Genomic DNA, 23,578 nt, shown 5'->3' with positions numbered 1-23,578 from the left:
CTTTCTGTTCTCAGAGGGTCTCCCCAGAGGGCAGAGCAGAGTCAACTCTGTAAAGACAGAAAGGAAGATGCCTAGGACCTTTCAGCCATGTTGCATTACAGACTGCTCAGCCCCGGATGCAACTCTGAGTCTCGGGTTACCTACAAAGATGCCTCTCTCACAAGCACATATTGATGATATAAAGGGATTAAAGCTAGTGTTTTTCTTAGCTTTACCAAACTGATTATTTTATTTATTTATTTTTTTTACTGTGGAACAAATCAGTAAAATCATAGCAGCTGACACTTGACAGTCACTGTCCCTTAGAGCTCTTCAGTTAAGAGTCATTCTGGCTTAGATGGTTTGAGCTATGTTAGGATCAAGGCATTGGTCTAGCTGGTCCATCATCAAAGCTAAAGGCAAGTGCAATATTTATGCCAGCAGACCATCACCAATCTTTCTAAGAGTGAAGAGGCTGTAGAACTGAGCAGAGGGTTTGTAAAGCTCAGAGGCAGTTTCTGTGAGAAGAGAGCTCTGAGGGTGGGTTGGGAGAAGCACGCAGGGCTGGCACCTGGGGTCGCCCTCGGGTGCCCTCTGGGGGCTGCGATGGTGCTGCTTGCAGGTGCTCTGACCTGAGCTTTGTTCTGGCTGAACAAAGGGAAGAGAGGCGTGCTGAGCTCTCCACTGCTTCCTGAGAGTTACATAGAGTCTAACTGTAGGCACAGAGCGGCTCAGAGGCACCTTGAGCAGATGAGGGGCGTTAGGAAGGTAAGACCAAATGAAGGAAGATAGCCACTCAGATTTGAGTGGCTGTCCCCTAAGAAGAGCAATTAATCTTCATTGTCAAGTTGACTGGATCTATAATCTATATATCTATAAAGAGACGTGCCTCTGGGAAGGTCCATAATATGCCAGGAAATAAGGCATCCTTTCTTATAAACTCAGTAGCTACCAGGGCCTGAGCCTCTCCATAATGCAGCCATCGTTGAACTACCCAGTCCAAATTTTGTAAGGCAATCTAATAACTCCTCATGGTAAATATATAATATATAATACACACAATTTATATACGTACATATATGCATATACACAATATACACACACATACATATTCATATATTACTGTAACACATATGTGTGTATATATATATGTATACACACACATATATACATATACATATATATAGTTCTGTTTCTCTAGAGATCCCTAATACACAAAGCTAAACAGTGCAGGAGCCCACACTCACCCACTGGTCTGTGTAACAGGATAGTTTCCAAGATGCACAGTCCCTATCTTCCCATACAGAGGACCCCTTTCCACACTTCTTGTTTCATGCTGGCCTTGAGAAGATAAGGAGTCATTGACCTTGTTCTTTCTACATATCAGGAAAGGTGAGCAGAAAGGCGAGGGGAAAAGAGAGTGGGAAGAAGTGAAGGCTACAAGGTTGGGTCCAGCTGCCCCATCTGTTCAGGTTCTACAAATAACAATGAAAGTCTTGTTTCGTAACTTAGAGTAAAACCCCATTTGTTCTGAAGTGCTCACCTTACATAAGAAGAACCAGTGAAGACCAGATGGGCTTTGCGAAGTCAAAACAAAATTAGGCACGTTGCAGATAAGCGCATTTTTGGGAAGTGATAGTGCAAGTCACAATTACCCTGATAAATGCTTTGATCTGCTTTGCCAAGGATGGTGCCATGTTTGAACACTCATTCAAAGAATAAAATTAAAGAATGTGTCAGGCAGTCAAGGCCTCCCACAGTATGGTGTTCTCAAAGCCTGTGAGCCACTCTCGGGTGCCAGCCTCGGGTAGTGTGTAGAAGCAGAGCCCCGGACACCACTCATCTCTGTAGGAAGAGGGGCCTGCTGTGAGATTGAGACTTCTGGTGTGTGACAGTGAAGGTCAAGTCTGCATGGGGAGCTGTCAGGACTGGGGCCCTGTGGTCATCATCCAGCTGCCTGCTCATCCTGAAGGTTGTCAGTGACTTAGTCGCGGGTTTTATCTCTCCCACAACCGTGGAGTCTCCTGTTGCTACCAGGTAGTTGTGTTGGATGCCTTGGCAGAGGAGCGGCTGTTTCGCTCTTCTTCTGCACTCCTAAATCTCATTCCATCCTATCCAGGAAGGGTTCCTTGCTGCTTGGGGACCTCACAACCTTGCCAGCGGCAAACAGGTGATGGGATTGCCATTTCCTTCTCAGTGAACTGCCTATAAATCCACACAGAACCTCATTCTGTGACAGAAGACTGATGGAAGGAGATAATGCCTTTGCTACATGGGTTCCTGACACCTGCTGTGTTACAGCTGCTCAGCGAGATCGGTATTCTGTGGAAGCCACAGATATTTTTCTGGGTCTTTGCCTTAGTCTACTGCCTTGGGTAGTGACCATTTGTGTATAATTGTCCTCATCTGAGTCCATGCAGTTAGGTCCAGAAGTAAAATGCTTCTGCAACTGTCCCCTTAGCTATCTCCACACTCCTGCCCTGCTGCCCCAACCTGCCATCTTTCTTCTAGATGCGACTCACTTACACCCTCTGTGTCTGACTCCCTCAACCTCTCTGTCAGCCTCTCCTCCTGCATTGAATATCAACTTCTCCATGTAGAATCTTTCATTTCTATCTCTTGGGAATTAGTCATCTTGAGTGTAAGGGATTAGTGCCCTGTGTGCTGATGGATACTGAAGCCTCCACTTTTAGACACAAAGATTGCTTCTTAGCTGAGCAAGATAAACTCATCACAAGTCTTCCCATTTGAACGTTAAGTTGATTCTCCTTTCCTTTGTATGTAGAGATTTAATAAGCTCTCAAGATCTGAAATGAAAATAAATAGGAAGCGGTTTTAAAGTTGGAAGAATTGAATCATAATAGATGAAAGAAGCATAGAGTATGAATGACTTTCTCCTGGAAGCCTGCTCCTGGCTGCCCACTGTGCTCACAAATCTTTCATCTCCTTCAGTGGCAGAGACATATGACTCCTCTAGTCCTGGCTCACTACTGTGGGCAAAGTCGTGTTATCTTGACTCTCAGTCCTCAATTTACCAGATTCTTGGTCTTTTAGAACTATGGGATGGTTAAGAATTTTTCACGGTGATAAAGGACCCAGTCACTGGCTCTTATCCAGGAAAATTAATGCCAAGTCCAGAGCCTCAGTTGGGAGAAGAGATGGAGAAGGTTCTAGAGGCAATGATTCTCCCAACATGGGTTAATCTGGCTCAGTAGATAGAGTCTGAACCCTCCAGGGAAGCTGTGACAGAGCTGCACAGGCCAGGTGCCAGAGAGCATCAGTGACCTGTCTCTCATTGTAGAGCCTGGAATCCCAGATCAGGGAAGAGACTGGTCCTGGTGATCCTGGGGACTGTCACCCTCTCACTTTGCTCTCACATGTAGGAAATGGCAATGGAGCTACTGGAGTCCTAAAAATGACACTGATGTTGACAGTTCGTTGGCCTGTCACCCATGAAGACCAAGTCTTTCCCAGGGACCATCTACCCAGATTTGTTCTTTGGAGTGAACTGCCTTTCTTACGTGGAGCTAAGAGGAGACTTCTCCAGCTGTGCTTTACAAATGCCCTCTGCTTCCTGCTTAGCATAGATGTGATCCTAAGATGGTGAAGGGTTCTCCCAGCCAAGCAATTTTTCTGGCATAGAGAGTTTGTTGTTGTTGTTATTGTCTTTATTTCGCTAAGGCCTTATTCAAAGCTCCTGTCAGTTTACCCAGGTAGCAACGTGACGCCCATGCATCTTCAGTCTGTGGTCCTGTCCCAGAAGGAAAAAGGAAAATGACAGCCACTAGCCACCATAGCCAGTGTTGAACTACCAAACCCAAATCAGAAACCACGTACAAATGAATAGTGAGGTTGGGAAGAATGAGCCATGTGCTCCTGGAAATAGCGGTTGCCATGGTTTCAGGGCATGGGATCTTATAGTTTCTCCAGATCAGATGTCTTTAATATCAGGTGCTAAGAGAGGGCTGGAGTCAGAAGCCCCTCCTCTCTCCTGGTGGTCACTGTGGGCCCTTGCCTTTGCTAGCCTGGCCTTATGAGTACACTTGGGTAAATGGTTAATGTGTATGTGCTCAGTTTCTGAATCTCAATAATAACACCCTTATAGGGTGAGGATAACACCATGACAATGTTTGAAAACTGACGCACACTGTTTATTACAAAGGAAGGGTGTCTGCCAGCTGGCTCTTATTGTTCATTTTAACTACCATTGTTTGTTAGATGTGTAAAGTATCTTCATTGCCCCTCCCACATTATTTAATCTTTGACTTCAAAGATTTACAGAGAGATACAAAGAGAATTAATATACTTTCATTTGAAAAGCGTTAAGAATTCTTTGCACATTGCTCACCTATTAGAAAATGCACATCAGAAGGGCAGAAATTCCCAGCACCCATGTAACTCTAGCTATAGGTGATGCAACACTGCCTTCTAGCCTTTGAGGATGCTCACACCCACACAGGCATGAGCACATGTACACACACACACACACACACACACAGAATAATCATTTTTAAAAGGCAGAAATAGGAGAGGGATATACAATTCTGTATTCTTTCCTTATTTTTTTTAAAACTAGGGATACCCTCAAGACAGAGTCTCACAAAGCTGTAGCTGAGACTGGCCTTGAACTGATCCCCCTGCCTCTACCCACTGGACCCAGTGAAATTCTTTACTAATTTTCTCACCTCTGTAAAAATCAGTAGAATCCTAGCTAGAAAACATTGCCCAAGGCTCCGGGAGCAGAATTTAAGCAGCTTGTGGACTGAGAATTTATTTTCAATTTCCTGCCAGTATCTAAATGAAACAGAAAAGGCACAAGTGACCAGAGGGTTTGTGTCTGTGTTGAGCAGTGGTGTGGATGAATCCTAGCTTGTCCCAGCTCCATGAAGATCTGGACAGTACATTTCCCTGGTACATGAGGCCCTTTAATGAGCCAATAGACTTATTGATGAAGTTTTCTCAGAAAATACTTCGGGTATCATTTAATGTTTGGTTTTGAGATGAAAAATAAAAGGGGGGACTTTTAGTGGAAAAAGTTATAAAATAACAAGTTTGGGGATTATGATGCAAATAAGGATGAAGGCTTAAAAAGGAAGGATTTGAATGACAGATCAAGTCACATCCCATCACCATAATGGAACCTTGATGTGGCATCAATATATTGCATTCAACTAGCTTTGAGATAATCTAACAGGTTTTCATTTGAGGAAGGCATAATCAGATTATATGGTCACCAATATGGATGTGGGTGGTGTTGTGATATTGTATCGTCAGCAGCAGAGAATAAAGAAGTAGTTGATACTTGAAATTCAACTGTTCCTTCAGCCTTACATGGCTTTTGCCTGGCCTTTTGGTGAGAATAGATGGCAGTTGGCTACTGACCATGCAGGTAGATGCCACAGCTCCCTTTGAAGCAGCCCAGTTCTTGGGGAGGGGTATCTTGGGGGTGAAAAACCTTGCTGGGGTAAGAACAAGGCTTTGGGTCTCAGGATCCCTAGATGGAGAAGGGGCTGTGTGTGGCATTCCAGCAGCTTGGAGAAAAATAGACAGGGATTTCTATTTCACATGAGAGCTCAGATATACTGTGGGAGATTTCTAGCCATATTCCATATCCTTAATCAATAATTTTTTCTAATTATAAATAAATTTTACATAATACTTTCATAAAACATAATCAAATCTTGTTAAAATTCTTTTAGTCATATTAACTGAAATTCCACTCAGATCCAGACAGAGGCCTGGACTTTACTCCATCATCATAGGTCTTCAAACATCATCCTGGGTGGATGGTACCCTTCCCACTGACAAACAAGGACCAGAGCACTGGAATCTGCTTGTTTTCCTGTTTGTATGAAGACTGAATAGAGTCCACTTTCTCCTATTCTAGATTGACTTTATCACCTTCTCCATAACCTCTTTCGGGCTCTTGATCATTTTTTACCAGAAAGCTTTAGAATATTAGTCTGACATTTTGCTTCCTTTAATATCTGTGTGTTTAGTAGTTGCGGCACTTTGGGCTTTTGCAAGAGCCCCATTGCAATGCTTCTTCATGTTTCTTGTGTTATAATTTGCACATCTGTTGGTTTACATATCTTTTCTATATTTGGGGCCAGTAGGAGTCTTCACATCTGGTGTACAGAGAACGTCAGAACCCCAACACTTGTTTCTGTTACAGAAATCTTTCTTTGGGGGCTGGGCTTTTGGGGAGACATGCCAGGCTAGCGTCGCCCACTTTGTCAGGCAGTCTGGCTTGTTCTCTCTTCTGGTTGTCCCCCTTCTCCAGCTGCTATGCTGACCAAGTTGCTCCATGGTGAGCTAACTCCCTCTCACAGCCTGACCTTGCACAGTGGACAGCTCACATGCTCTATTTCTAGACAAGACATGTCCCTAGTGCCCACACTTAACTGTTCTACCACCTACGCCCAGCCCTACTTGGGAAGCATCGCTAGAAAACAGATGGTCCAAACTGTGTCCCTGGTCTGGCCTTCCCCCCATGCTGGGTCCAGTTACTTTAGCATCGCTGCCAAATAACACAGCTATCCTTCTCTGCATTCAGCCAAACCTTGGATGCACTCTTGATTCCTCCTTGTCCTGTGATCTGAGTCTAATCTCTACACTAATTTCCCCCTCCTGCCACCTCCCCAGGCTGGCTTCCCTAAGCGCTCTCCTTGCATGGTTATTCCAGCAGTCAACAGTTTTCTCTCCTATTCCACACTGTCCCTTTGGCCTATTTACCACATTTTTTTTTTTGTAAATTTATCATCCATTTATCATCATCGTGCCATGTCTTTCATGTCTTTGCTCGGATCCCCTCAGTGTCTTCCTAGTGCCGTTAGAAAAAAAGCCCATGCCCTTATGATGTGCAAAATAAACACAAGGACGGATTTTTAATGCTGTCCGGTGTCACATAGAGAAATTAATAATTTGTCATGCAGAACACACAGGTCTAAGGCAGTTATACCTTGGAACCAAGGAACAAGGAACCTTGAAATGAAGGAGTTAGAGACAAATGGCTCTACCTGGAAGATACAATTGACAGAAAGCAACTAGAAACATGAAGGCTTCTAGAGACGCCAATGCTTGGCCCATTCCCCTAAGCCATTCCGTCAGCCACCTGCACCTTTACTTTAAACTCACCACCACTTTAGGTTCATCCTCTGGCAAAGCCTTCACAAATGCATTCATCACCCTTCATATTCTACCAGGCTGGAAAATCAGCTGGAAATAACTAAATGCTTCATTCTTGTTCAAGAACTGCTTATTAAGGGTTGGAACCGCCAGGGATCTCTGTTTAAAAAAGAAAAATTACTTACTCATAGGAAGCTGTTTTGAGAGCTGTTCACACATGGAAAGTCTCCGTAGCCCTCCTCCCTTATGCCCTTCCCCCCTTGCCTAGCAGAACTCATGGCTGAGAAGGTATTACAACAGTGTTGAATGTGGACTATAGACGGATACATGTACTGTATGGGTTTTAAGGACAGTTACTGGGGGTTGAGGCAGCCTTACGTCAATCAGCTCCCTGTGTTCATACTGAGGCAAGGACCCGGGGCTTCTCTGGAACTCTACTGTGGATCCTAGGTTCATGCAATGGGACACCCCAGTCCCTATCGGCACTGAGTGTTTTGGTGTTTAATGGCATGTCAGGTTTCAGGCGGTAGGTGGGCATCAAACGAATTACAGCTAAGATGCCTATAAAACGCTAACTCTAAGATTTCAACCAGAGGAAGCCTTCTTTCTCGTCTGATCTGCTTTCCTTGTGCCTATTCAGTGTGCATCTTCACTTTGGTAAGGCTAGCCTTATTGTACCTGTTGACTAGACTAAGGCTGTCTGCTTCTTCCCGAGGCGTGTCACAGCTGAGCACAGCACAGCAGGGGCTGGAAGCACCTGGCCCCTGCTGGACTCCCGGACTAGGTGTCCTTCTTCAGCTGACTGGCTCCCTGGTGTCTCCCCTCCTGCTGCAGGTCCAGTGCATTGGAGGTGCTGGCCCTGGATGGAGCCAGCACAGGAGTCCTTCAATTCTCCACTGCCCAGGACTGTGCTGACTGGTTGCGTGCAATCTCAACCAACATCAGTGACCTGACGCTTCAACATGTGAGCATAAAGCCCGGGACTTTCTCCCTCTCTTCTTTGCATTAGCAGTTATGGTGAGAAGCTTCCAAGGATAATTGACCCAATGCAAGGATAGGGCTGCATACAGACCATATACTTGTATCAACAGATTGAATATCCAACTTAAATAACTAAAACTAACCCTGTTAAAATGTGTTTAGATACTTCAGGCTAGTTCTTTCTCTGTCTCTCTCTCTCTATCCCTTCCCTCCCATTCTCTCTCTTGCCACATACATACACAGGAATATCTCTCTCTCTCTCTCTCTCTCTCTCTCTCTCTCTCTCTCTCTCTCTCTCTCTCTCTCTCTCTCCCACCCCATGTGTGTGTGTGTGTGTGTGTGTAGCCAACTATCTTAATACAATGTGAATAATGATACACACACCCTGGTTTCCCTCTGGCCTCCCCATGTGTATGCACACTTATACATGAGCACAAACATTTCCACATACACACAAACACATACATACACACAAACACATACATACACACATACATACAAACATACACACACACACACACACACACACACACACACAAACATTTATTTAAAACTAAAAATGAAAAGGGCATACCTAAACAAAGACATCTGGGCCAGAAAGAAGCCTGCTGTGCCTTGGGTGATATGTTTAATGTTCAAAGTCAGTAAGGTTTGTAAAAGAAAGCATAAATGGAAATGTACTGGGGAAGAGAACGTCAACTCCTTGTTAAGTCTCTCGTGGAGTACTGCAAGCTGTAGCCATGTAGCTGTGGCAGGATTGGCCAACGGCCAATGGCTTGGCCCCGTTCCCATCTTCACCCCCTTCTAGTACGCATGCTGTATGTTCACCCCGGATACCTCTATCTGCTCTTGGCAGCTTGATGCAACCTGTTATACCCTGCATCACACAGCCTAGTGCCTGTTGTCCCCTGATTCCACATCTCCTGCCTTGTCCTGGCCGTTGCTGGACAGAATTTGGCTGAATAAGCTGAGATGTTTAGGGATGTGGTCATATGTGAGCTGAGATGTTTAGGGATGCAGTCATATGTAAGCTGAGACATTTAGGGATGCGGTCATATGTGAGCTGAGACGTTTAGGGATGCGGTCATATGTGAGCTGAGACGTTTAGGGATGCGATCATATGTGAGCTGAGATGTTTAGGGGTGCGGTCATATGTGAGCTGAGACGTTTAGGGATGTGGTCATATGTGAGATCTCTATTCTGAAGGCCAGAGAGCTATCTTTCTGCTCATGAATAAATAAACACTTTCCTACAGTCTCAGTTTTAATATTCCACACTTTGAATCCCTATGGTACTGGATGGGTGGATTTTTTTTAAAAAAATTAAATAACTAAATAGATAAATAAGCAAACAGAAAGGAGACAGGTGGGGCTGGATTAACATTTGAAGAAATTCCTGTGAGTGCAGAGTTCTCCTGGGTGACTGTCACAGGTGACCCTTGGGCAGCACAGCAGGGCAGACATGTGGGCTCATAGCCTTGGATGAATCTTCCTCTGAACTTCCATTTCATCACTGGTAAAACTGTTGAAACTGACATCTACATGTCTACATGGTTCAGAGAGATAAGTAAGGAATGAACTACCCTCTGTGGACATTGGTCGTTGTGTCATTGTAACTTGACACAGAGTAGAAGCCCTCTCTCCCTCTCCCCCTCCCTCTTCTCTTCTCCCTCCCCCGTCCCTCCCCCCATCTGTACATCTTAAAGTTTAAGCACCTTACTTCAAGGGCTGCTATTTGGGAATGATGGCCTTAGTGTGCTTGTGCACTTTGTCTTGTTTCTTTGTTTTCCTGCTTTGAGAATTGCTGCGATAAGTTTGTATTTGCTCTGATTTGAAGATAAGCACAGCGTAGGGGAAGCTCATCTCCAAGGAACGTCCCTGGGCTGATTAATTTCAGCTGCCATTTAGCCAGGCTGAAAAGTCAGGGCACTAATGTGCGCGGCATACTGACCCCTTGCTGTCTTCCTTCTACAGATGAAAATGGCAAATAAATGCTGTTCTCCTTGTGACCAGGTAGGTGTCCATCTTCAGCCCAGTCGGGTGACAAACCCCCTTTGTGGAATTTAGATAGGAAAATGCTAGTGAGACTCATACTGAATTTGGTAGACTCTGCCACATGCATGAACTCAAAGCTTTTTATTTATTTGGGATTACACTGGGGGACTGTTCGGATCACCTGTGTTTACAGAGATAAATGGTGCCTGTGGGTTGTATTCAGTAGAAAATGTGATCTGAAAAGGATTTAGAGAGGACTGTGAGAGAACCCAAAGGGGATTCAGGATGGAGAAAGGCCTGTATGACTTGGGATCATTTTGTTACATGATGTTGTTGACTCAATGAAAGTTTATTATAGAGCCAAATTTCAGTAACCATGGCCCACAAACACCTGTGGAGGTCCCCCTCCCCCCCAAAAAATACCATTTTCCAATTTGGTAACAGTTTCATTAAGTTTTTATGGTAATAGAGCAGAGAAAATCATAAGTCAAGCTACTCTTAAAATACAGTGATATGAGCATTGAGTTGGTTTTTTAAAGCAAAATGGGAAAATATAGTAGGTTTCACATGTTGTAGCATTGTTAGCTATGGAGCTGGTGGTAGCTAGTGGTCTGTTAATACATTCCGAAAGGATCTTCCTGATTGTCAAAAGGATGCTAGATGAGATTTGGAGGGAGCCACAAATCTTCCTAAAGATAAAGATAAGATAATTTGCCTCTGGATCGGCAACACCCCTATTCTTTATGACCAAATCATTCTTGTAGACTCTCATCAACACAGAGGTGGAATTCAGGTTATAGCATTCTTATCTATAGTTGCTGGTGCTCCCAGGAGCCTCTGACCTGGGAGTTGACAGTACCAAAGATCCTGTTACCTAACCCCTTCAGGGCAATGTTCTAACATGGTGCATTACCTAGGGTAAGACTCCCCCCGACAGGCCCCTCTTCAACATCAGCTCTTCATGAGGACTCATGGCCCCTTCCCCCTTTCATAGAATGGCTGTTAGTCACATGATGGGCTAAGCACAGGGAAAACTTGTTTATAATCCTTTGGTTAGCATACTATGTCTTTCATAGGTTTGCAGAAATGTGAGTTAGAACCCCAAGAAAACTAATGCCAATGTATTCCTGTTATTGTAACTGGTGCTTATGAATGCTTTAATGGCAGTCAACCTCAGAATCTACAGTCAAGGCAATGACACCAGGAAAACATTGCTGTCAATTCAATGTTGACTGAGAAAGACAATAAATTTAGTCCATATTTTAATCAGGCCTTTTAATCAGCATTTTTACACTGATAAGAATAACTCTTCTAAATATAACCTATTACTTTCAATATTTTATAGATTAATCACCAGCTATTTTGTTTTATGAAACTTAAAGTGAGGCTAGCTATTTTATGATTAATACATCCAAAATTTCTTCAAACAAAAATAGCATTAATTCTATATCTTCCCACATTAAAATATTATATTTCCACTGAAGTTTGCAGCTTAAGAATAAATTTCTTACAATTTTGTCCACTAAGACACCTCCACTTGGTTTACACCTAAACATTTTCTCAATTTATCTGTTGCTGGTAAGATGCTGAACTGAGTTTGTGTTGGTTTTTGTCTTCCACAAATAATTTACTGTTTTTGAAAATGAAATTCATTAGCGCCTCAGAACTCTGAAGCATCCCTAAAATTCTGTGCTTAGGGAGTTGTCCCCTTCGAAGATGGCAAGAAGTGTCCTGGTTCTTGTCCTCAGCAACTCCAGCCAATCCAGTGGGGACTACGGGGCTCTGCTGCCTATTGAAAATATCTGTGACCAAAGGAAAGATCACCACACATGATAAAGAAGGTGGAAAGATCAGGTCTCCTGGAGGGGTTAGTGAGTTCCAGTATGCCACTGGGAAGTTGTACCTCCAGAGCATGGATCTGGATTGCATAAGAGAATAGTGGGGTTCACAGGTGGATACAAACATCTTTCCTACAAGGAAAGAGCATTGTTCTGTGAGAAGGGTGTGTTTTGTTTACTTTGGAATTCACCTCTTCCTGCCACTGGATTATCAAGAGCCTAGAGTGAAATGACAATGCTTGGTACTGCAGAACCTTTGAGGAGCCTGCAGTTCCTACACCAAATCACCTTTCACATCAAGAGATGTCACGTTCATCTGGTGAATTCCACTACACATCACCCTTGGCTGAAAGTGCCATGTTTGATGAAAGCCTGGGATCTAAATCCAGCTGTGTCCTTTTCTGGCAGAAGCATTGAGCACACTGGCACCTGAGCTTCGATTTCTTCATCTGTACAGCAAAACAAAGTTATGCAACTTAAATCCGAAGTTTTAGTTTCTGGGATTTTACTTCCTCATATATTTATTTCTGGACTGAAACTTTACATCCCACTTTGAACTTGCCCAGGGGCTCCATGCATATCTTTACATTAGACATGGAAGGAGCATCATGCTCTGCTGGTGGCCTTCACACCATTCTTGCCATCCTGGGTGTGCTCTAGAAAAGGGGGGACACATTTGCTCCAAATTCTACACACTCCATTTTGTGCCTTAGGATTTGAAATTGAGTTCTTAAAAAACGAAAAGCAATATTTTCCCACTTTAAGCAACCTTTGATTACTGATGTATAACAAATAATAATTAAATAAATGTGAAAGAACAAAGGCTTTAAGGTTGTCATCTATGATGAAACACAAGACCAAGAGCAACTTGGAGAGGAAAGGAAATTATTTGTCTTGTATTTCCATATTAGTATTCATCATCAAAGGAAATCAATAGAGGAGCTCAAACAGGGCAGGAATCTAGAGGCAAGAACAGATGCAGAAGCCATAAAGGGTTCTGTTTACTGGATTGGATTGCTCCTTGTGACTTGCCCAACCTGCTTTATTATAAAACCCAAAATTAGCATCCTAGGGATGGAACCACCCACAATGGGCTCAACTCTTTCCAACCAAAAACTAAATAAGAAAATGCCCTATAAGCTTGCCTGTAGAGGGCCTTATGGAGGTTTTTGTTTGTTTGTTTGTTTGTTTTTCTTTGTTTTGTTTTTTAAATTTAGGTTCCTTCCTCTAAGATGACTTTAGCTTGTGTCAGGTTGACATAAAACCATCCAGCACAGCCTCTAATAACTGATAAAACTGAAATAAAAAGAAAAAAGTCATTCTTACACCTCGCATTTAGCCTTATAAATTGTTGCTCAAACTGGAGCACTCTTGTCTTAAAGACTAAGTTGGGCTGTGGGGATGGCTCAGTTTGTAACATACTTACCTTACAGGCATAAATTCCTGAGTTTGGTCTCCAGATCTTGAATTAATAATATTTTTTTTTTTAAAGCCAAGCATGGTGGTATATGCTTGTAACTACAGCATTAAGGAAGCAGAGACAGGAAGAGCCTTGTGGCTAACTGGCCAGCTAATCTAGTCTTAGTAAATTCTAGGCCAGTGAGAGACCCCTTTTATAGATAAAAACAAAAAAGGTAGGCAGTCATAAGGAATGACACCTATTGCTGTCCTTTGATCTACATACACATGCGCACACACACACACACACACACACACACAGCCAACATAAACCTAATGACAATAAGCATGAACTAAGAATTCTCTGAGGATGTGTTCACCCTAGTAAAACTGCAAACATCTTTATTTCCAAAGAATATTTCTTCTCTAACTTGAATTTCAGTTGAGGGAGATGATGCCTTGGTTAACACTCCAAGGATAATGTTAGTGGCACAGGAAAGTGGCTTTTCATATAGAATGAAAATATGTGTACTCATAATCTGTTGTAGGCTTAAACAAGTCTCTACGCTGGCCCAGCAAGAAACATGACTTTCCACAGAAAGGATACCAGAACAGATAGATGAAATTGTACTTCTCTGTGGAAGTGATGAAGCCCTGGGTCCCCAGTTAATTATAGCACCTAATACTATCAGGGCAGCATTCAGAAAGTGTGATATACACTTCTTACAATGTGCAGCAAGTCATTAAAAAATTCATAATGTGAAAGAGAAGATTAGCGTCCTGTAGATTATTTACGAACTAGCTATACATATGTAAGGAAGATTCCCAAGGTAGCCAGTGTTCCGAATAGCAGCAAAGCTATAACTTACTTCTGTGCTATGTAGGCAGTATCAAATTACACTTGGGATTTAATTAAGGTCACATCCAGCTAATTAGTGATTCACATTCTTACTAACCTGAGCTGTCACATTGGCTACAGTGGCAGCTTCTTGGCCATTCCTCAGTATGGAATTCCTGTTGAATTATGTGAGCACGTGGTATTGACCGAGCGTGGAGTCACTGAGACACTGATGAAGTGAAGGGCAGAGCAGACAAGGAGAGCCAAATGCTGGTTGCAGCACTTTCAGAGGTGGTACTGGGTTCCCAGCTAATACCTGTAGCTCTGGCGACCCATGGTGGCCCTCAGATGAACTGGAGTCCAAGTGTAGTTCATCCTCATTTGATTTCTGCTGCTGGGAGAAAGGAGAGATCTTAGCTTCTCTGTTTCAACTGGGAATCCAAACCGGCAGCTTTGACTTTACCTTCCGGCTGTTTACAGTGCCTGCACGTCCTCCACTGTGCACACACATTTATCCACACTCATTCATGCACCTCTGAATGTCACCATCCTCTCTGCTGTGCCCTCATGTCACAACCCTTTGCATGTCACAACTCATTGCAATGTATATGGCCATATGAAGAGGAGAAAGACAGAAAACCCTGCTGCTGTCACGTTTCTATCTGCAATGTTGCCAAATCCAGAAGACCTTCGAGGACTTGAATCCCAGCAGTTGTCTCACAGTGCAGAGACGGTTTTGCTTCTGTCTGCAGTCACTGTACATGTGGCTTTTCTGAGACACAGTATTCAATTCTCATGGTTATCATTCATTATCGTGTATTCTAGCCTCTTTTATAATAAAAGCCCAACTATGTTAAAGGCACCCCAAGTCACACGTGACATTTTTGATAATATTATAGTTGTTTTATCATATCACATTGATACGACTCACCTTCTTGGAACACATGTAATACAAAGTTAAGGCTAAAGAGACAGTTCAGTTGGTGAGGTTCTTGCTACGTAAGCATTAGGTCCAGAGTTTCATTCATGTAGTTGGTAAGAGTTAAACTTGACATGGTGATGCATGCTTATAACCCAGAGACAAGAAGAATCCTAGAGCTGTAGGCATGTCAGATTGACAAGTTCTAAGCCAGTGTGACAGTCTGTCTCAAACAAAGGAAGAGAGTACCTGAGAAATGACAGCTAAGATAGTTCTCATGATTTTACATTAATGTATAAACATGCACTACACACCCTTGAATATCCATACATATTGCTTCTATACACACATGCAAATTCTAGGAACTGACAAAGTTACAGATTTGAGGGGCATTCATTTGTATTCAGTACGCATTATAGCAGTGATTATGTTCAGCCACATGGCTATTTTCCACAAGAGTCTGTCTTGTCTGAATTTTGGCTATCAGCTAACATCTTGACCCCAAGGATAGGTCTATGATGTGTGAGAGTGAATACTGCCAGAAGTTACTGGGTAAAAGTTGATGAAGGGATGTTCTACTTCGGGCTACGGGAATTGTTAGTGAGCTTTCTGCTCCTGTTCAAAACCTCTGGACACAGCGACCTCATCCCTGAAGGATGCTAGAGAGGCAGAGCAGGCTGATCTCTATGAGGTTGAGGTCAGCATGGTCTACATACCTTACTGGGACAGCCAGGGCTACATATAGACACTATCTAAAATGTAGAGCTAGAGGTGGGGAACAGTTGGGAAATCTGTCTTATTTTAAGTTTTTCTTGAATAAGGATGTTTTTAGTGAATTGATTTTCCTTGAAATGGCAAAATGGGGAGCTGAGGAAATTAAAGTGAAGTTATTCATGCCATGTACTAAAAAGTGTGTGCCATATATAAATGTGGGTCTTATGGGGATTGTCCTTTAACAGGTTGAAGTCATCCACTGAGTTCTCAAATTTTATTGCCATTTCCATGATATAACTAAACCACTTTCTGATTTTGTCGTTTACATTTCATGGAATAAGACCGAAACTATCTGACTTGTAAAAATCTTGTGCTTTGTATTCTTTTTACTGTTGGGGAATTAAACTCTAAAGAAAGCCTTAGTCATGTTTTTCACATTGTACGATGCCTTATATTTACTGTAAACACTGAAAATATAATGAGCTATTTTTGAATCCTCTTAAGAGAATGAGAAATACTAACCTCTAGCAGAGTGTAATTCAACACTGCATTTTTGTCCTTTTGGTTGTGATCTTTTGCCTTTAATACCTGAGACATCTCTCCAGCCCTGTAACAGCACATTTTTAAGACGTACAAGAAACCCACAACTCAGCTACCATGTAGAGCCTTACTCCACAAGGATCTGAGTATTTACCACAAACTGTCATATACTTCTATCCTTCTACTTGAGTTGAGTTAGAACTTGAAGGTTCATACAGGGTTCTTTGAGTTCCCATCTTTTCTGGGCATGTGTGTTAAGGTTCAGGATCATAGTGTGGTTTTAGTATTCTAAATTGATTGAGTGTGGTTAGTATTCTGCTCATAAGACATTCTCATTAAGGCTTGGCTTTTAATTTTCCAAGGTTTCCCTCTGCAGGTGGTGCACATGGGATGGGTAAATGAGAGGCTACAAGGAGCTGACAACAACTCTCAGACCTTCAGACCCAAGTTCTTGGCCCTGAGGGGTACATCATTCTATATTTTCGGCGCTCCTCCGGTAAGGATGCCTCTGCGTCTGGTGGGTGAAGGGGCCTGTTGCTAGAGTTATTCATCTGAGCCAGGCAGCAGATCGATTGGCCCTGGAAGAAGGCAGAGATAGACGGGTGCTCATGGCCTCCTCCACACCTCAGTGGTTAGAATGGGGCCTGCTTAGGGATTAACCACAAGTGACTTACCTCAGACTCATAAAGGAAATCCATTCCTGTCTTTCAGTTCAAACAGCTGTAGCATCTCTTTGCTTCAAATGTCAGCTGGTGTGGAGGTAGGATGTAGACAGTTATATGGCTGAAGACTCCAAAATGCAATCAAAGCAAAACACAGCCCTTCTCTTTAGGCATTTCTAATGAAGTGTCCAAATAATGGATTTCCCAAAGGCATTCTTTCTCACACAATTTCCAGATTTGATTAAAGCTAACAGCCTGCTTTAGTGGGACTTAGCCCACAAATGTAAGAGTGGATGCTGCTATTCTATACTTCGATTTTTCCATCCCTACCCACACTGTTCTCAGACTGGCCAAGTGGGTTGTAAGTGCTCTACCCAGACGCTCGTGGATTGAAGTTTTGTTGTTGGTTTTGTTTTTGTTTTTGTTTTTGTTTAAAAAAAAGAAAAAAACAACTTTTGGGGCTCTGACCTACCGGAACTGCAAACAAGTAATGAAACTCATCTGAAAAATCAGAATCCACACACACGGTGACATAAATATCTACCAGTAAAATCAGAATCCACACACACGGTGACATAAATTTCTACCATTAAAATCAGAATCCACACACACGGTGACATAAATATCTACCATTAAAATGAGATTAAAGTAGCACAAATGTTTGGCCCAATTACATCTTTTCCAAAGCTGCACCCATCTCCCGGTTCCCTCGGGGTGTGCATCCTGTATAAAATGCAAAGCTAAGGGTGGGCAATGGACTCACTAAGGAGAACTGCCGCTTCATGGACTTCCCCCTCTAATGTGTTTCTCCTTCCCTGGGATTGGATTAGTACAACAATGCATCTAGATACAAGTTTGATTTTTTTTTATTATTATTAAAACAAAATCTTATGTTGTAAATTTACTCACATTACAATCACCTATATGTTTTCATAAGCACCGATTAAATTCTCCAGAAGGTAAACTAATGTTCCTTAAGGTTACTAAATTAATTGATGTGGTTTTGTCCAACAGAGTAAGTAGATTATTTTTTTTTTGCATAGTATTGTCATACTCAGATATGACACCTAGATAGGGATATCAGCAGCATACAGGTCGTGTTAACACTGGGAACCACGTGAGCACGTTGCTCATCCGTCTGGATCTTTTATTAGGATTGCTAAAAGTGCTACCTGCTTCCCTTAGGCCTAGTCTTTAGGAGTTTCCTTCTTCTCTGTAGCAAATATGTGAAAGAGACAAAATAGTCAAAGCAAGCAGTGTGATGTGTGAATGAATGGATATTCAACTCAGAGTCAGACCTACGTAGAGGGTTTCCTTTGTACAGCCCCTGTGTCTTGTAGGGTTTTCAAGTCTCTGGTCACATAGCTGTCATTGCCATCCCTTTGAAATGATAATAAAGTCACTGCTTGTTAGGAGGTGAAGTGACTTACATAGACACTCTCTGAAGGCTGAATGGTCACTGGCTGGCTAATCCCTTCTGTTGGAAGAGAGTGAAACTCTACAGCTGTGCTCAGTGAATTGGAAATGTCAGAAAACTCTCTAAATGAGATATAACGGGAACAGAATCAACCATTTGGATATTTTTAGGTGGGGGAAGCTAGCAAGTCTCAAAACCATTTTGTGCTTTAAGCCTTCAAATCAACACGAAGCAATTTCCAAGAGGAACCAGAAGATGTACTATTGCAAAGTGTTCCCAAATGTTAGACTCTTATAAGAGAAGGAAAGAGGGTGTATGGAGGAAGCCCGTCCAAGCACTTAGCCAAGTCACCTGGTCCCATAGGATGAGATCTCCATACAGCAGGGACATCCAGGGCCAGGGTCTTCCTCATGGTGTAGAGCAGCGTGGTGACATCTACATGCCCAACTCCACCATGGGAAGTAGGCATAACAGCTGTTTCCGTTTCTAATTAAGGACAACAAAGGAAAGGGTTATAATTAGCTTCTGAGAAATTTGAAAGCCTGGATGACATATTGTACACCATCAGCAAGAAGGGGTAGAGACAAAAGTGTAGAACACATCAGCTCAGAAGCCAGGCCACGAAAGCAGGGTTTCCATATGCATTTGTTTTTATACCGCGGACTTAGCTCAATGCCTATCCATTTCTAGAGACAAACAGGTGAGGTTCATTCCCTCGAAGTATGCTCCAAGATGGACAGCCTTTCATTAAACAGAAATGGGAAAAACTGCAAGCAGCCTAGACAGTGCCTTAAATAGAAAGATAAAAATTTACCTTACATAATAGGATAGTGTCGGACAAAATGAAATGTTTTAAACAATTCATCTTTTGTCCACAATAACCAAAGCATATTTTACGTCAAGATAGGAAAAGATTGTGTGGGACAATGAAGAAGAATTATTCTGCGTCTCAGTGGAATTGGCTGCAAGCTAATAACTCGAAGCTACAGGTTTTCTTCATACCAGTCAGGGACATGAGACAACTTATTTACATTCCTTATCCCAAATTTTCCCCTGTTGTATGTCAGAGATAATAAATCTTGACTGGAACATCTCACCAGGCCAAGGTGAACACAGGATGGCTTTCTTATATAAGTGAATTTTAAGGCTCTAAAGCACATAAAATTTAAAAGATAAAAGCCATGCTTTTAATATTAAACAGCTTTTTGTTGTCATAGCAATGCATACAATATGGTAAGTGAATTTATACCTAAATATTTATATGTATTCCCTGGACCTGGGATTTATATCTTGGCATTGCTAGTAGTTTTCAATAACAGTTTGCAGTTTGCCCAAATCTTAAACTTTAAGTTTTACTAAGTATATTATTATGTATTTAATCTTGCATGACGTTTGTAGTTTGTAGATCAGAGACAAGCCATAAATGACTTGCAGAGCATCCAGTGTCAGAGACGCTCGGACACACTTCTTACTGAGTAGGCCCAGCAGTGTTCATGGTCCCCCATATGCAGAGCCCAGAGCTCCCAAGTTACTGCTCTCTTTGTAGACCTTATGCAGCAAGCAGGGCACGCACCTCTCTCTTCACAGAATGGACTTCACCTGAGTAAAGACAATGTGTCCTCTCTACCTCTCTAGAGGAAGGAGGTGGACTTCCCTATGCCAGGAGTTTGAAGCCACACAATCCAACTGTCACTTGCTTCTGTTGTAGTTACCGTACAACCAGGCCTCGTCTCACGGGCCAGTTATAGGCATTTAGGAAAGCTTGACATGGCAGAAAAGTCAAAATGTTCACTAAGCTGTACTTCTCAACATGTCTTGTCAGAATTTCGAAATGGAATCTAGGAGGACCTAAAGATTCTTACTACGGAAAATTTAGGAAGAGATAAAACATAATGTCCTTCATTCAAGGACAGTTTGTTTCTGACTTCCTCCAGGGAGAGGGTGGGAGGAGGGGAGGTATGGGGGCCAGCAGTCTTTACCTCGAGGTATCCCGCTGAGGAAGAAGCAGGGTCCAGCATGAAATGAACCTCGCCGTCCCTAAGCCCCGCTCTTCTCTCTGCTCAACCTCATTGATAGAATATTTATTTCTGACTTGCAAACGAGAATCTAAAAGGTGATGCTTCATCTCTTCATGTTTTCAAACACCATTAAAATGTGTTTAAAAAAAATTAAGGTTGTGAAATCATTTTAACAGCATCACATAGCACTGGTGTATAAATGATGTGGTGAAGGCCCTTGTGCCTGCAAGAAATACTAGCGGTAATTTTACAAATGTCAATTAGGTAGATATAGTCTATCGTTTGTAGAAGTTTATCTGGAAAGAACGGACTTAAGTCTGCAGATGAGGATGGCTCTCATGTGGAACTGCTACTATAAATTCAGTGTTTTTATTCAAAACCCCTCCTTTCTCTCCCTTCAGTCTTCCTCTTTCCTTCCTAGAGCTTGGGGCTCTCTGTGTTTGCTCACAAATCCACCAGACAAGGAAAGGGGTGGCCATGTAGCTCCCCAGCAGTGGGCACTGATGAATAACCCTGGAGTCACCTGAGACTCGGTTGTTCACAATGTCAGGAGAAGCTGAGGTGACCCCTCCCTTGTCCCATTAGTGTCACTCGACTTAGACATGAAAAACCAAGGTCACTGAACTTCATCTGAAACGCCCACAAGGCCAAGGACCTCTGTCTTGGTGAGCTTGGGAGGCACAGTAGCTGTCCCAAGGCTTCAACCCTGAGCACAGAGGCAGGGAACTCCAGAGCCCCACAGACCTTCACTTTTGTCACGACACTGTTAACCAGACAGACCTGAGCTTCTGAACACTGCATTTACATTCTGGTTATGAATATGTAAATATATGTCAAATGACTGCTCAAGTCAATTGTTTCTTACTTCAGTTATGTAAATATCAAGATAGGTACCTGAGAGATTGCTATGTTCAGAATTCACAGTTGGGTTTTAGAGATAAACGTAACTAATAAAAAATGTGAAAAAATACCCGTGGAATGTGACAAATATTTTGCTGATAATTTTCTGTAAGGAGAAACTCAAAAAATGTCTCCCGTTTGCCTTTCTACTGGATCAGACGTATCCACACCACAGCCTTGTGGGTAAAGGCTGCTGTGCAGGCTACTATCAGGCTGGCTGCAGGCTATCAAATCTGACTCGACTGCCTCAGCTCCAGGGTGGGGCTTTGCTTAGCACACGTGTTCCACTCTGAGCAAGTTGTCTGGGTGCTCTCCCAGGACCTGCTGGGTAGTCAGCCAGGGTACCCTAGGTGAGCAAACACTCACGGGGATGCAGTGTTGGGTGAATGAGAGATGAGCGCTCGGGTACACGGCTACTAAGTCTTTTCTTCAGATATGAGGGAAGATTTCAGGTCTGAGTCTCTGACAAGCCTCAGGTAGACTGGGGGAGGGGGACAAAGAGGAGGAGCTGCTTCTTAAACAGCCTGGGTTTAGAGGGTTTAGGCTTACAGAAAAACCGCAAGATAGAGGTCAGCCCCATCCCCCCTGACTGCCCCCACTCAGGTCACTTTGCATCTTTGTGACGTGTTATTATGAAAGAGGAACCACTGTCCAGGCACTGTCAGTAACTAAAGTCTTTGACGCCTACTGTGATTCTTAGCAACCCTTAGGTGGTACATTTGCCCCGAGTCTAATAATGGAGTGTCTTCTCCCAGAAACCTGAGCACCTTCTCTCTCTCTGCTGTCTCTGGACATGCTCTCTTCCCTGGGTCATCGCAGTGGCTGCGGGGATGAGGGGCAAGGCATGATTTATGCAGAATGCAAGATGGGGGCATCAGTCACTTTCAGCATCTCAGGGCCTAGAGTGGAGACGGGGGTCATTTCCGCCGGGTAGACATGACCTCCTGGCAGGAACATTAGACAGAAGGAGCTCAGATACCCAGAAAATGCCTTAAATATAGCACAAGAGGGCATGCGGTTTGCCAACAGAAAGAAGCACCACCTCCGCCACCCTTCCCTTAGAACATAGAAGGCAGGCTATTCTGCTCTATACGGATGGCAAACTAATGAAGAAGATGCATTTGGTACAACAGGCTACCCGAACATAGTGTCCTCAATGTAATAATCATGGCACTGTTAGAATGATTGAAATATAACCACCATCTAAAACGTCCAGCACAAAGGTCAGGTTTAAAAATGATGAATCTACACACTGAAGTTCTGAGTTACAATTCACATTTTGTTTCTGGGGGGGGGGGATGACATGGGGACAATGCTTCTTTTACAAACTACATTTTGAAAAGGCAAAATTATGAATATTTAAACATCACATGAGATCTTAAGGGAGCATGTCTCTGACTAGTGTGTCTAATCTTTTTTTTTTTTATGATTCTCTTATAATAATCAGCACTTCTCTGAAGGTTGAACATGGCGCCCACCCATGTGTGATTTATTTTGGTCCAGTAATACCAGTGGCCACAGGGCTCTACCCTGAGGGGCATCTGCATATCCTTTGCCCAGGCATATAGGATTATAGGGCAAGAGGATAGGAACAGCTTCCAGTTCCGTGAGCATTGTCTTTGAGTTAGGACAGCGCTCTCTTGCAACCCTGAACACTTTGGCCTGAGAGAGGGGTACAAAAGTCTTAGACATTTTGAATTGGAAAGATGCAGCAAGGACGACCATCTGCTAGTTGCAGAAGCCATGGAGACCTAATTGTTCCAAAACCAAGCTTACATTAGCACTTTGATCCTACTTGCTTTCAATCAAGGTTCACTTGGCCAGTAGTATGTTATTCAATTCCAGTAGCTGAGAGCTGACTCTGGAGCAATGGTCGGTTAAATGGTCAGGCATCATGTTGGTTTCATGCCAAACACACTCTTGGCTCATGGTCCAGCTTCAGTGGCTTGGCACCTAAAGACTTTGGTGGCATTTTGTGTGCTGGGACAATTGCTAGGAAGCCACCAGGTAATTAAATCCCTGTGGATTCAGTGTCTCAAAGGGCAACACAGAAAAACCCTGTTCAAGTTTACAGCTTGCAAGACTAAGTGCATGACCAACAGAAGAGAGCCATATCTGATACTGCTGAGAATTCTCCACTTTTTTTTAAACCAGAAACATTTTAACTTTGAGATCATATATGTGAGTGTACAAAACGTAACACATCATTCAAAAGTTAATAGTTATGAGATACAATATGCCAAACCAACCAA

At 42.9% G+C, this 23,578-nt stretch overlaps 1 protein-coding gene across 8 annotated transcripts in view; it reads left to right on the top strand.

Moving 5' to 3' along the window:
- The window catches only part of Sntg2 (syntrophin gamma 2), a 201,540-nt gene that overhangs the window by 125,256 nt on the left and 52,706 nt on the right, over positions 1-23,578 (top strand). For all 8 annotated transcript variants that reach the window (XM_021202074.1, XM_029540556.1, XM_029540554.1 and 5 more), the window contains 3 exons: positions 7,942-8,071; positions 10,062-10,100; positions 16,706-16,825. In XM_021202074.1, coding sequence (XP_021057733.1) covers positions 7,942-8,071; positions 10,062-10,100; positions 16,706-16,825 — 289 coding nt within the window. The remainder of the gene's footprint in view (positions 1-7,941; positions 8,072-10,061; positions 10,101-16,705; positions 16,826-23,578) is intronic.

The sequence above is a fragment of the Mus pahari genome, chromosome 7 (genome assembly GCF_900095145.1).
Source record: "Mus pahari chromosome 7, PAHARI_EIJ_v1.1, whole genome shotgun sequence".
Taxonomy (NCBI): domain Eukaryota; kingdom Metazoa; phylum Chordata; class Mammalia; order Rodentia; family Muridae; genus Mus; species Mus pahari.
Note: the sequence above shows the minus strand (reverse complement) of the source record. Positions and strands in the feature narration are given on the sequence as shown.